The sequence below is a fragment of the Coregonus clupeaformis genome, chromosome 39 (genome assembly GCF_020615455.1).
Source record: "Coregonus clupeaformis isolate EN_2021a chromosome 39, ASM2061545v1, whole genome shotgun sequence".
NCBI classification, from domain to species: Eukaryota; Metazoa; Chordata; class Actinopteri; order Salmoniformes; family Salmonidae; genus Coregonus; species Coregonus clupeaformis.
In genome coordinates, this window is record NC_059230.1 from 2,101,689 (window position 1) to 2,114,188 (window position 12,500).

Below are 12,500 nucleotides of genomic sequence, written 5' to 3' on the forward strand. Positions count from 1 at the left end.
CGTGAAAACCTAACCCTTAAGCCTAACCCTAAAACCTAACCCTAGCTCCAAACCCTAACCCTAAACCTAACCCTAGCTCCTAACCCTAAACCTAATTCCAACCCTAACAGTAATTCTAACCTTAACCCTAAACCCCCTAGAAATAGCCTTTGACCTTGTGGGGACTAACAAAATGTCCCCAGTTGGTCACATTGTTGTTTGTTTACTATTCTTGTGGGAACTTCTGGTCTTCAAGAATAGTTAAACACATCCACACACACACACACACACACACTGTGGCTGTCAGTTTCAGCATGCTAGAGTGGTAGACAACAGTCAACTGTGTAGACCTACCCTGCATTTGGCCTATAGTCAGGTCCCTGTCCAGACGATCTACACCTGAAGACAAACAAATCATGCATCATGATTTATACAGAGACACACACACACACACACACACACACACACACACACACACACACACACACACACATATATAAATAAACACATGCACACAGAGACATACCAATGACACCAGTTCGCCTGACTCTGGGGAAGTTGATAAAGGGCTTCATTGTCAAAATCTGCACTATCCCTTTAAGATTCTAGGTATATGACCTATGGTCAAGGTGCAGCCAAAATGAGAAATACAGGATTGACAAATACAGGCACGATTAGAATACAACACGATTCCCGCTTATGGAGTAGGACCTACCCTGTAGGTCTGATTTACCTGGAGTAAAGTAAGGGTAAATTAGACTGTAGTGTTATGTACCTGGGGTAAAGTAAGGGTAGTAAAATACACTATATTTACATTTTTAGTCATTTTAGCAGACGCTCTTATCCAGAGCGACTTACAGGAGCAATTAGGGTTAAGTGCCTTGCTCAAGGGCACATCGACAGATTTTTCACCTAGTCGGCTCGGGGATTAGAACCAGCGACCTTTCGGTTACTGGCAATACGCTCTTAACCACTAAGCTACCTGCCGCCCCCATACAGCAGTATGTGGTCACCCCTTCAAATGAGTGGATTCTTCGAAGTAAGTCGCTTTGGATAAAAGCGTCTGCTAAATGGCATATTATTATTATTCTATTTCAGCCACGCCCGTTGCTTATAGAATCGAGCACACAGCCATGCAATCTCCATAGACAAACATTGGCAGTAGAATGGCCCGTACTGAAGAGCTCAGTGACTTTCAACGTGGCACCGTCATAGGATGCCACCTTTCCAACAAGTCAGTTTGTCAAATGTTTGCCCTGCTTGAGCTGCCCCGGTCAACTGTAAGTGCTGTTATTGTGAAGTGGAAACGTCTAGGAGCAACAACGGCTCAGCCCTAAAATGGTAGACCACACAAGCTCACAGAACGGGACCGCCGAGTGCTGAAGCGCGTAGTGCATAAAAATCGTCTGTCCTCGGTTGCAACACTCACTACCGAGTTCCAAACTGCCTCTGGAAGCAACGTCAGCACAATAACTGTTCGTCGGGAGCTTCATGAAATGGGTTCCCATGGCCGAGCAGCCGCACACAAGCCTAAGATCACCATGCGCAATGCCAAGCGTCGGCTGGAGTGGTGTAAAGCTCGCCGCCATTGAACTCTGGAGCAGTGGAAACGCGTTCTCTGGAGTGATGAGTCACGCTTCACCATATGGCAGTCTGATGGATGAATCTGTATTTGGCGGATGCCAGGAGAACGCTACCTGCCCCAATGCATAGTGCCAACTGTAAAGCTTGGTGGAGGAGGAATAATCGTCTGGGGCTGTTTTTCATGGTTCAGGCTAGGCCCCTTAGTTCCAGTGAAGGGAAATCTTAACGCTACAGCATACAATGACGTTCTAGACGATTCTGTGCTTCCAACTTTGTTGCAACAGTTTGGGGAAGGCCCTTTCCTGCTTCAGCATGACAATGCCCCCGTGCACAACGCGAGGTCCATACAGAAATGGTTTGTCGAAGATTGATGTGGAAGAACTTGACTGGCCTGCACAGAGCCCTGACCTCAACCCCATCGAACACCTTTGGAATGAATTGGAACGCTATCTGCGGTCCTAATCGCACAACATCAGTGCCCGACTTCACTAATGCTCTTGTGGCTGAATGGAAGCAAGTCCCCGCAGCAATGTTCCAACATCTAGTGGAAAGCCTTTCCAGAGGAGTGGAGGCTGTTATAGCAGCAAAGGGGGGACCAACTACAATTAGTAGTTTTAGAGAATTAGGCAGTATGTTCAACCACCCTCACAACTGCAGACCACGTGTAACCATGCCAGCCCAGGACCTCCACATCCAGCTTCTTCACCTGCGGGATCGTCTGAGACCAGCCACCCGGACAGCTGATGAAACTGTGGGTTTACACAACTGAAGAATTTCTGCACAAACTGTCAGAAACCGTCTCAGGGAAGCTCATCTGCGTGCTCGTCGTCCTCACCAGGGTCTTTACCTGACTGCAGTTTGGTGTCGTAACCGACTTCAGTGAGCAAATGCTCTCCTTCGATGGCCACTGGCACGCTGGAGAAGTGTGCTCTTCACGGATGAAACCCGGTTTCAACTGTACCGGGCAGATGGCGTCGCGTGGGCGAGCAGTTTGCTGATGTCAACGTTGTGAACAGAGTGCCCCATGGTGGGGTTATGGTATGGACAGGCATAAGCTACGGACAACTAACACAATTGCATTTGACCAATACCTTGGCTAGATCCTGAGGCCCATTGTCGTGCCATTTATCCACAGCCATCACCTCATGTTATGTGAAGGAGATGTGTCGTGCTGCATGAGGCCAAATGGCGATCACACCAAATACTGACTGGTTTTCTGATCTACACCCCTGCCTTTTTTTTTGACTATAGTGTCAAGTACCAGGGGTTGAAGTAAATATAGTTTAGACTGTAGTGTCCGTAGTTCCTGGGGAAAATGAGGATAGGTTTGTGTTGTGACGTACCTGCTAACAGGAGGAGTTTGGGCAGGTTACATCCCAGGAACAGATTAGAGATTCCTCTGAACCATCCGTCCCAGTACTTCTCTGCTTTGGACAGATCTATACGCCAGCTATACACACCCTGATGACACACCAAAGGGATAAAAACCGTCACCCAGGTTAACTGGAAGAACACACTGAATGCATCTGTCACTTCTGGAGTGCGTAACTGAACAGAAATCTAAATACTGCTTAAGTGCGAGACCTGCGCGACATGTTCACAGGAGGAGGATTTTACACAGACCTTGTAGTAAGTGTAGACAACGCTGTGTTGAGAACGGGTCATGAATCATCGTCAACGCCGTGTTGAGAACGGATCATGAATCATCATCAACGCCGTGTTGAGAACGGATCATGAATCATCATCAACGCCGTGTTGAGAACGGATCATGAATCATCGTCAACGCTGTGTTGAGAACGGGTCATGAATCATCATCAACGCCGTGTTGAGAACGGATCATGAATCATCATCAACGCCGTGTTGAGAACGGGTCATGAATCATCGTCAACGCCGTGTTGAGAACGGGTCATGAATCATCATCAACGCTGTGTTTTACATTTTGTCCAGTCTCTGTCCATCAATCTCTCTCTCATGGTAAAGTAGAACTCTTTAGATGTGAGTTGTAACATTCATATACAGTATATAGCTGCTGTGGATTCTACCATGGATATGGACCATGAGACTGGGGTCCTCTGCAGTCCTCTTGGTTCATGCATGAATTGTCCAGAAGAATTACAGGAAATAAATGTAGCCTGGCTAAGGTTAGATTGACTGATACTATGTCTGACTGGCAGTCCTTCAGCCATTTGAGAAATGGATGTCTATCCCCTGGTTAGAAAAGCAAAGTCAACATACTTCTTGAACTGTGTATCTGAGAATGGTGGGAATCCAGCGAACTTCTGGAAAGTAGTCATATCCCTGAAACACCACAGCCTCTGGTCCCACAATAGACTAAATGGACATGTGGGTTGCTTTTAATAACCATTTTACCTCAGATGGCCATCTATTTGAAATAATAGTTTCTGGAAATGCCTCAGATGGCCACTAGAGGGAGCCCTTTATTCACCTCAAAACAGACTGGTGAGAATGATGCACTCCCAGACACATTCTCTATTTTCATTTCAACCATTTTATATCCATGATGTACTAAGTGCCTTGCTAAAATCGATGTTAAAAAAAAAATTCCACAGGGACTGATTCTCTTGATCCCTTCTTACAGCAGCTCTCTGCTCCACTTATTGCAGAACCGTTAACCTATGTTTTTAACTTGACAGTTGTTTCTGGTGTTTTCCCTAAGATCTGGAAAGCGGCACATGTCCTCCCCTTACACAAAGGAGGAGATCCATCTGACTTAGATAACTACCGTCCAATTTCCAAATCATCTTGCCTTTCCAAAGTTTTAGAACCCCAACTCTCAGCTAATAACTATTTTAACTTCTCACTCTATTTCTTAATGTGCACCAGTCTGTTTTTATACCTGGACAGCAGCACCGTTTCAGCTGCTACGCTACGTTCTACATCAGTGGTCACCAACTGGTCGATCGCGATCGACTGCTCCATCTCCAAGACATTCCTAGTCGATCACCAAACATTTCTGTAAAACTCCTAACGATAAAGTATTGCGTAGCCATGGTAACATTACCAGTAGTCAACTGAACGTAGCCATGGTAACATTACCAGTAGTCAACTGAACGTAGCCATGGTAACATTACCAGTAGTCAACTGAACGTAGCCATGGTAAAGTATTGCGCTGTCGGCAGTAGGTGCACTTGATTCAGCAGCCCTGCGCGCTGGGTAATCAAAGTTTTCCCATTTTTAACCATTTCATGTGTCTGAAGGTACAAACTCCACTTGCCCGGTGGGCTTGGAGAGCAAATCAGGTGCACCTATAGACCTACCGCTGGCCAACCAGATAGCTCAGATCAATGTGTCTGCAGCTTTCACGAGCCTACAGCGAAGTTGATAGTCAACTATACTGTGTGAGATTTCAACACTTTAAAAGCCATGACTGGAGAGAGACTGTCAACGAATACAGCAAAGAGCATGTTTAAGATTTCATTCAGTACTGTCAACACTTTATTCAACACTTTTATAAGCCATCAAACGCCCTATCCACTCGCGCTACAAAGTGTATCGATAGACTTTCGTTGTTATCAGTGGCTTGTGTCTTTCTAATATCGTAGAGGATCGCATGTTCTCTGTTCATACAGGTAACGGTAACAACATCAATTTGTGCATTTGACAAAAATTATGGAGTTTGACTGGAGTGTGACTGGAGTTTGACTGGAGTGTGACTGGAGTTTGACTGGAGTGTGACTGGAGTGTGACTGGAGTGTGACTGGAGTGTGACTGGAGTTTGACTGGAGTTTGACTGGAGTTTGACTGGAGTTTGACTGGAGTTTGACTGGAGTGTGACTGGAGTGTGACTGGAGTGTGACTGGAGTTTCTCCATCAGTTGGAAGACATCCTCAGTCAGGGAGGAGGAGCTGTGGGACGGTGAGAGGCCTTTCCACTGGTCTCTCTCCTCCTCTTTCTCCCCGCCATCCGCTGACTGAACATCAGATGCAGCCACCATCAGTCCAGTAAAATACAAATAAAATGCACAAACCTCATTGCTACGAGAGAGAGAGAAACTAGGGGTTAGTCCATCAGATTGCGTCACTCCTACGCCACGCTTGTCTTGTAGGACGTTGGAACTCATCTCAAAGAATCGAGAGAGAGAGAGAGAGAGTGGGAGGGTTTTCAGCGGTTGAATTGCATTTATTCAGTGCGCGCAAGGGAACCACGCCTGCAAAGCCTGTTACGTACCTGCATAAGGTAAGTCTGAATACCAACTACTGAGAAGTACGTAGGAACAGTGTGTGTAAGAAAGGCCTAATTTCCTACGTCCGAATCGGGCCCCAAAAAATAGTTTGCTATCACTTTTCCGTTCTTTCTGTGCCACCAAATGTTAGCATATAGGCTACTGGTAATGTTACCATGGCTACGTTCAGTTGACTACTGGTAATGTTACCATGGCTACGTTCAGTTGACTACTGGTAATGTTACCAGGGCTACGTTCAGTTGACTACTGGTAATGTTACCAGGGCTACGTTCAGTTGACTACTGGTAATGTTACCATGGCTACGTTCAGTTGACTACTGGTAATGTTACCATGGCTACGTTCAGTTGACTACTGGTAATGTTACCATGGCTACGTTCAGTTGGCTACTGGTAATGTTACCATGGCTACGTTCAGTTGGCTACTGGTAATGTTACCAGGGCTACGTTCAGTTGGCTACTGGTAATGTTACCAGGGCTACGTTCAGTTGACTACTGGTAATGTTACCAGGGCTACGTTCAGTTGACTACTGGTAATGTTACCAGGGCTACGTTCAGTTGACTACTGGTAATGTTACCAGGGCTACGTTCAGTTGACTACTGGTAATGTTACCATGGCTACGTTCAGTTGACTACTGGTAATGTTACCAGGGCTACATTCAGTTGACTACTGGTAATGTTACCATGGCTACATTCAGTTGACTACTGGTAATGTTACCAGGGCAACGTTCAGTTGGCTACTGGTAATGTTACCAGGGCTACGTTCAGTTGACTACTGGTAATGTTACCAGGGCTACATTCAGTTGACTACTGGTAATGTTACCAGGGCTACGTTCAGTTGCAAAACATTCTCCAACGTTGCAGATAGAATTTCCATGAATAGAGCTGACGTTAGTCCTTATTAATGTTCTACATAACATATTTCTATCTGCAGGTTCCAAAACATTGCGTCCTGCTGAACGCACCCCAGGTTGTTAGCTAGAACTAGCTAATGAGGTAACATGACTGAACAAGGTGTAGCTTAAACAAATGTTTAACGTTCCGGTCCGCAAGTAGAATATTTTTGGACAGCCCACGATATGCTTTATGAATGTAAAATGCATCCCACCACGATATAAATAAAGCGCCGGTATTATGGGTCATGTCTTTTGAACGGTAGCCTATAAGGCCCAGAATCAAGCGGTTGTCTCAAACCTGACTCAGTTACATGGGGCGGCAGGTAGCTTAGTGGTTAAGAGCGTTGTGCCAGTAACCGAAAGGTCGCTGGTTCTAATCCCTAAACCCACTATGTGAAAAATCTGCTATTGTTTTTAATTCCGTAAAGCAGCTTGTGTTTCTTAACCAGTCAAAGGGTAGCTAACTAGAAGGCTGGTGGTGACTGGTTAGCTAAGGGGAAGCAAGAGAGGTCACCTGCGCGATCTGTATAATCGGAGGCAGAGCCTGTCTGCCCACACATCACCCGTAACTATTTATTGCCTTACCTCCATAACTTGCTACATTTGCACACACTGTATATATATTTTCTGTTGTATTTTTGACTTTATGTTTTTTTTACCCCATATGTAACTCTGTGTTGTTTTTTATCGCACTGCTTTGCTTTATCTTGGCCAGGTCGCAGTTGTAAATGAGAACCTGTTCTCAACTGGCTTACCTGGTTAAATAAAGGTGAAATAAAATAAATAAATAAATAAAAAGTAACTCCCCAGCTGATGTAGGCAGTGTTCCGGCGTGTTCTTCCCACTGCTGAACAGAACTGCACTGCGCATCTGTGCTGCTAATATTCAATGTGTTTATCACTGAAAAGCTCTCAATCTCTCCAAAAACTATTGTCCAGTCCATTTAGTGGTCAGATTTTAGTCACAGGGATAATATCGTCTCATTTTAGTCCAACTGAAATGAAAAAATATTTTTTGTTTAGCTATAGTTTTTTTCTGGGTCTATTTAGTCAGTTATAGTCTCATAAATTGCCGCTGAAAAATAGGACGAATATTTTTGTCACTATTTTTGTTGACGAAATTAACACTGCACCGAACTAGGTACGTAAATCCTCTTTTTAGTTTTAAAGCACTTCATTGCTGGCTCCAACTACACAATACTTTACAATTTGATGTTCTGGTGCCTTTCGGGCAATTTAAAATATTGATTGAATATTTGTGTTTGTATTTTACTAGTTTTATATTAGATTAGATTTTTTTGTTTGATTTTGTCTTTTGATAATGTATATTTGCTCCCTTGTGAAAGAGACCCTAGTCTCAATGGGTCCCTAGTCCCCTGTTTAAATACAAGTAAAACAAAAACAAAATGGTGGTTAGTGTGTGTGTGTGTGTGTGTAAAGGACGTTGGTTTCTTACCTCGGGTTCTGGGATGCTCACCTCTGGCGTACCGTCTGGTTTGTCGCTAACGTAGCTCGGGTCAACGTAGATCTCCTCGTTGCCCTCGACGGCTACGTCACTAACAGGGATGGCCTGCTCAGGTGATTCAACAACATCCTCCACCTCTACATGCCTACAGAGGACAGGTGAGAAAATTTTGAGAAGTCTAAATTGGCTCCTTGGAATGTCCGAATCTCACGTCACCCCATTGAAGTTGAAATTTAAAATGGTTAAAGCGGCACTCCAGTCTCCTTTTAACCTGGTTTAACACCTGATTTACTTAAAAGGCACATCTCAATAGGTGGTCCAGGTAAGTCATGACATCACACAAGGGGGAGGGGCTTTCCTCTTTTGTTCTCTATTGCTCCTCTATTGTTCCTCAAGCAAGGGGGGAGGCCGATGACATCACAGATTCCCTACTTGAAGTTTGCAGTTGGTGGTTCCAAACTTCTTCCATATAAGAATGATGGAGGCCACTGTGTTCTTGGGGACCTTCAATGCTGCAGAAATGTTTTGGTACCCTTCCCCAGATCAGTGCCTTGACACAATCCTGTCTCTGAGCTCTACGGACAATTCCTTCGACCCCATGGCTTGGTTTTTGCTCTGATATGCACTGTCAACTGTGGGACCTTGTATAGACAGGTGTGTGCCTTTTCAAATCATTTTGAATTTACCACAGGTGGGCTGTAGAAACATCTCAAGGATGATCAATGGAAACAGGATGCACCTGAGCTCAATTTCGAGTCTCATAGCAAAGGATCTGAATACTTATTTAAATAAGGTATTTCTGTTTCTTATTTTTAATACATTTGCACACAAAAAACAACGTATTTTCGTTTTGTCGTTATGGGGTATTGTGTGTAGATTGATGAGAAAAAAATCAATTTTAGAATAAGGCTGTAACGTAACAAAATGTGGAAAAAGTCAAGGGGTCTGAATAGTTTCTGAATGCACTGTGTGCGCTGTGTGCGATAGCCTGGGGACGAGGGTAGGGGTTTAGGTTTTAGGGTAGGGACGTCCCAAGCACTAACCGAGTTTACATTGAATATGAATGCTGTGCTATTTAGTTTACTGCTTTACAACAACAAGCAACAAGTTGGGTATACTACAAAGCGGTATCGATAAATTAGCCAGCTAACTTTGATAAACAGAAATTACTACAGATTTTCTGGTTCATTAGGAAAGATTAACTAAGATATGTTATTTATTTATTTTTTTATTTTTTTTGTGGTTGATTGGTTCAATCAGATTTTGTCAAGTTATTTCCGAATATTTAGGTGAGGCAGCTGGCTGTGCAGTATAGTCCTCTGGTTCTATTAGAGAAGGAGTAGCAGGGTTTACCTCTTGATCTGTCCAACCATGGAGACCCGTGCTGACTCCCGGTTCCTGATCTGGCCGCTCTTAACACTGAAGGAGAGCGGCACACACACACACACACACACACACACACACACACACACACACAGACACACACAGACACACACAGACACACACACACACACACACACACACACACACACACACACACACACACACACACAGAGAGAGAGAACAGAAACTGTTGAGAAAGAGCACTACCAACACTGTGAAACACCTGAAACGTAGCATAGCGTAGGAACAGACAGATAATAATAATAATAATAATAATAATAATAATAATACGTGATAGTTCTATAAACTGTCTTTGAAACACTGCCTAACATTACAGAGTGGTGTGATGCTGAACGCTCCTCACCTCCACTCTATGGCATGGTCGATAGACTCAAAAGACTTGGGTCGTCCTTTCAGGAAGTTCTGCATGCTGTGTAACATCTCCATGGCACTGCCTAGAGAGAGAGAGAGAGAGAGAGATGGTTAACACACACCCCCCCCCAACCTTCCACCACGTCTATCACCACCAGGCCTACAGTAGAGGGGAGGAGCATGCTGGAGGCGGTGTGGACTGGGACCTACCTTCCACCACGTCTATCACCACCAGTCCTACAGTTGTGGGGAGGAGCATGCTGGAGGCGGTGTGGACTGGGACCTACCTTCCACCACGTCTATCACCACCAGTCCTACAGTTGTGGGGAGGAGCATGCTGGAGGCGGTGTGGACAGCGATGGCCCCGCCCATACTGTGACCAACCAGGACGATGGGGGGAGGGGCCTCTCCGTAGCACGCTCGCACTACATTGGCCACATCCCTAGGAGGGGCGGGACAAGAGGGACAGGTGAGGTACAGGTGAGAGGCAGAGGAACAGAACGTTATTTCCTCATGTTTTACAGGTGTGTATCTTCTTACCTGGACATGGTCTGTGTGGAGAGGTCATCTGACTGGCGTACCTGGGTGGAACCTGGAGAGAGGTAAACAGGTTCTGTAAACATTGGGTTTTAGAGTCTTGATGATATGACCATATAAAAAACCCAATGTATGCATCCAAAATGGAAATGCCACCTTATTCGCTGAGTAGTGCCCCACAAAGCAAAATAGGGTGGCGTTTCAGATGCAACCGTGGTTCCATCTGAGATTACCTTTCGACCTTTTGCTCTCTGAACTCACCGTGACCCCTGAGGTCCATGGCCAGCACCCTGCAGGTCACCCTGTTGGCTATCGCTGTCTGGAGACCGAAGAGACGGCGCGACAGATAAACAAGGAAACAAGGAAATTACAACAGGAATGGAAAAATCTCAAACGCTGGTCAGGAGATGAGGATAGGAGTTTATAGATGATGTGTAGACAGCATTGGACAATTTAGACAGAAACGAAAGAAAACATACATTATTTATTTTTTTACAGGAAATGGAAAGTGTGTAACAGCATTGATGATGGATATATTGTATAGACAGTTTAGAGTAATGGCCTGAACCCTGTGGAACGCAGAATGCGTGAACATTGTTCGCGCCGAGCCGTAGATAGTATAGATGAACCTCACCGTGAAGACGGCCCAAGACAGGGCAGAGTGTCCTCCTCCGTGCAGTAGGACCAGGAGAGGTCCATCAGAACCGTTCCTGTAGACCCTGAACACATCTCTGGTCTCTGACGGTCCTACTGAGATGTCCTCTGATTGGTCGAAATACTGCCTCCACGACACCGCTGAGTAGCTGGTGGAGGAGAATACACAGAGTTAGCGTGTGTGTGGGGGGGATGGGGTAGTGTGTGTGTGTGTGTGGGGGAGTGTGTGCGTGCATGTGTGTGTGTGTGTCAAATTTTAATTTTATTCGTCACATGCGCCAAATACAACAGGTGTTGACTTTCTAACAATGCTGAGTTCAAAATGAGCTAAATAAAGTAAATATTAACACATTGCCATACACCACTGTGTGTGTGTGTAGTCTGTCTGTGAAATGTGGATCTGATATGATCGATTGTCAATGACTCTTACAAGAACCAATTTCAAAGACGGCTTTCTGCCAGTGATTCTATCCCACTCTAGAACGCAGACAGAACCCTCTAGAGTAGAACACTAGACAGAACACTCTAGATTAAAACAGAACACTACACTAGAACATAGACAGAGCCCTCTAGAACACAGAACACTAGACCAGAACATAGACAGAACCCTCTAGAACACAGAACACTAGACCAGAACATAGACAGAACCCTCTAGAACACAGAACACTAGACCAGAACATAGACAGAACCCTCTAGAACACAGAACACTCAATATTAAAACAACTGAACACTAGAACAGGGTTTCCCAAACTGGGAGCACGTTTTGTTTTTTTCACTAGCACTACAAAGCTGATTCAAATAACTAACTCATCAAGCTTTGATTATTTTATCAGCTGTGTAGTGATGGGGCAAAACCCAGGACCGAGTTTGGGAAACCCTGGACTAGAACACAGACAGAACACTCAGATTAAAACAACTGAACACTCTAGAACACAAAACACACTAGACTAGAACACTCAGGAAACAGAACACTATAGAACACAAAACACACTAGACTAGAACACTCAGGAAACAGAACACTCTAGAACACAAAACACACTAGACTAGAACACTCAGGAAACGGAACACTCTAGAACACAAAACACACTAGACTAGAACACTCAGGAAACGGAACACTTTAGAACACAGAACACTCTAGATTAGAACAAAGACAGAACCCTCTAGAATATAGAATATAACTCGCTTCTCTGTGTCGAAGCTGTCCTCCCACATCCTCCTGGGTGGCAGTGGACAGGTGTCGGGCTCAGCCTCTGGCCGGGGGTCCTCAGGTACCTTCAGGGGATGTTCTCCAGGAAGCTGGGGCTCTGCCACAGGTCCTGTAGGGTCTGCAGCAGGGTGTGGAAGCTGGGGGTAATCTGCCGGCTGTGGGGCTCCTAGACCCAGAGAACCAGTCTCCACCTCACTGCGTACCTCTGCCATCGACCAAATCAC

The 12,500-nt window shown here is 45.1% G+C and overlaps 1 protein-coding gene across 1 annotated transcript in view; it reads right to left on the bottom strand.

The window, feature by feature from the left end:
* The window catches only part of LOC121554403 (protein phosphatase methylesterase 1), a 14,979-nt gene that overhangs the window by 2,462 nt on the left and 17 nt on the right, over positions 1-12,500 (bottom strand). The window contains exons 1-10 of the mRNA XM_045211840.1: positions 12,253-12,500; positions 11,050-11,218; positions 10,677-10,734; positions 10,419-10,470; positions 10,166-10,320; positions 9,871-9,961; positions 9,477-9,542; positions 8,115-8,268; positions 2,907-3,024; positions 334-378 (exon numbers count right to left, since the gene is read on the bottom strand). The exon at positions 12,253-12,500 is cut by the window's right edge and continues 17 nt beyond it. Coding sequence (XP_045067775.1) covers positions 334-378; positions 2,907-3,024; positions 8,115-8,268; positions 9,477-9,542; positions 9,871-9,961; positions 10,166-10,320; positions 10,419-10,470; positions 10,677-10,734; positions 11,050-11,218; positions 12,253-12,488 — 1,144 coding nt within the window. The 5' untranslated portion in view covers positions 12,489-12,500. The remainder of the gene's footprint in view (positions 1-333; positions 379-2,906; positions 3,025-8,114; positions 8,269-9,476; positions 9,543-9,870; positions 9,962-10,165; positions 10,321-10,418; positions 10,471-10,676; positions 10,735-11,049; positions 11,219-12,252) is intronic.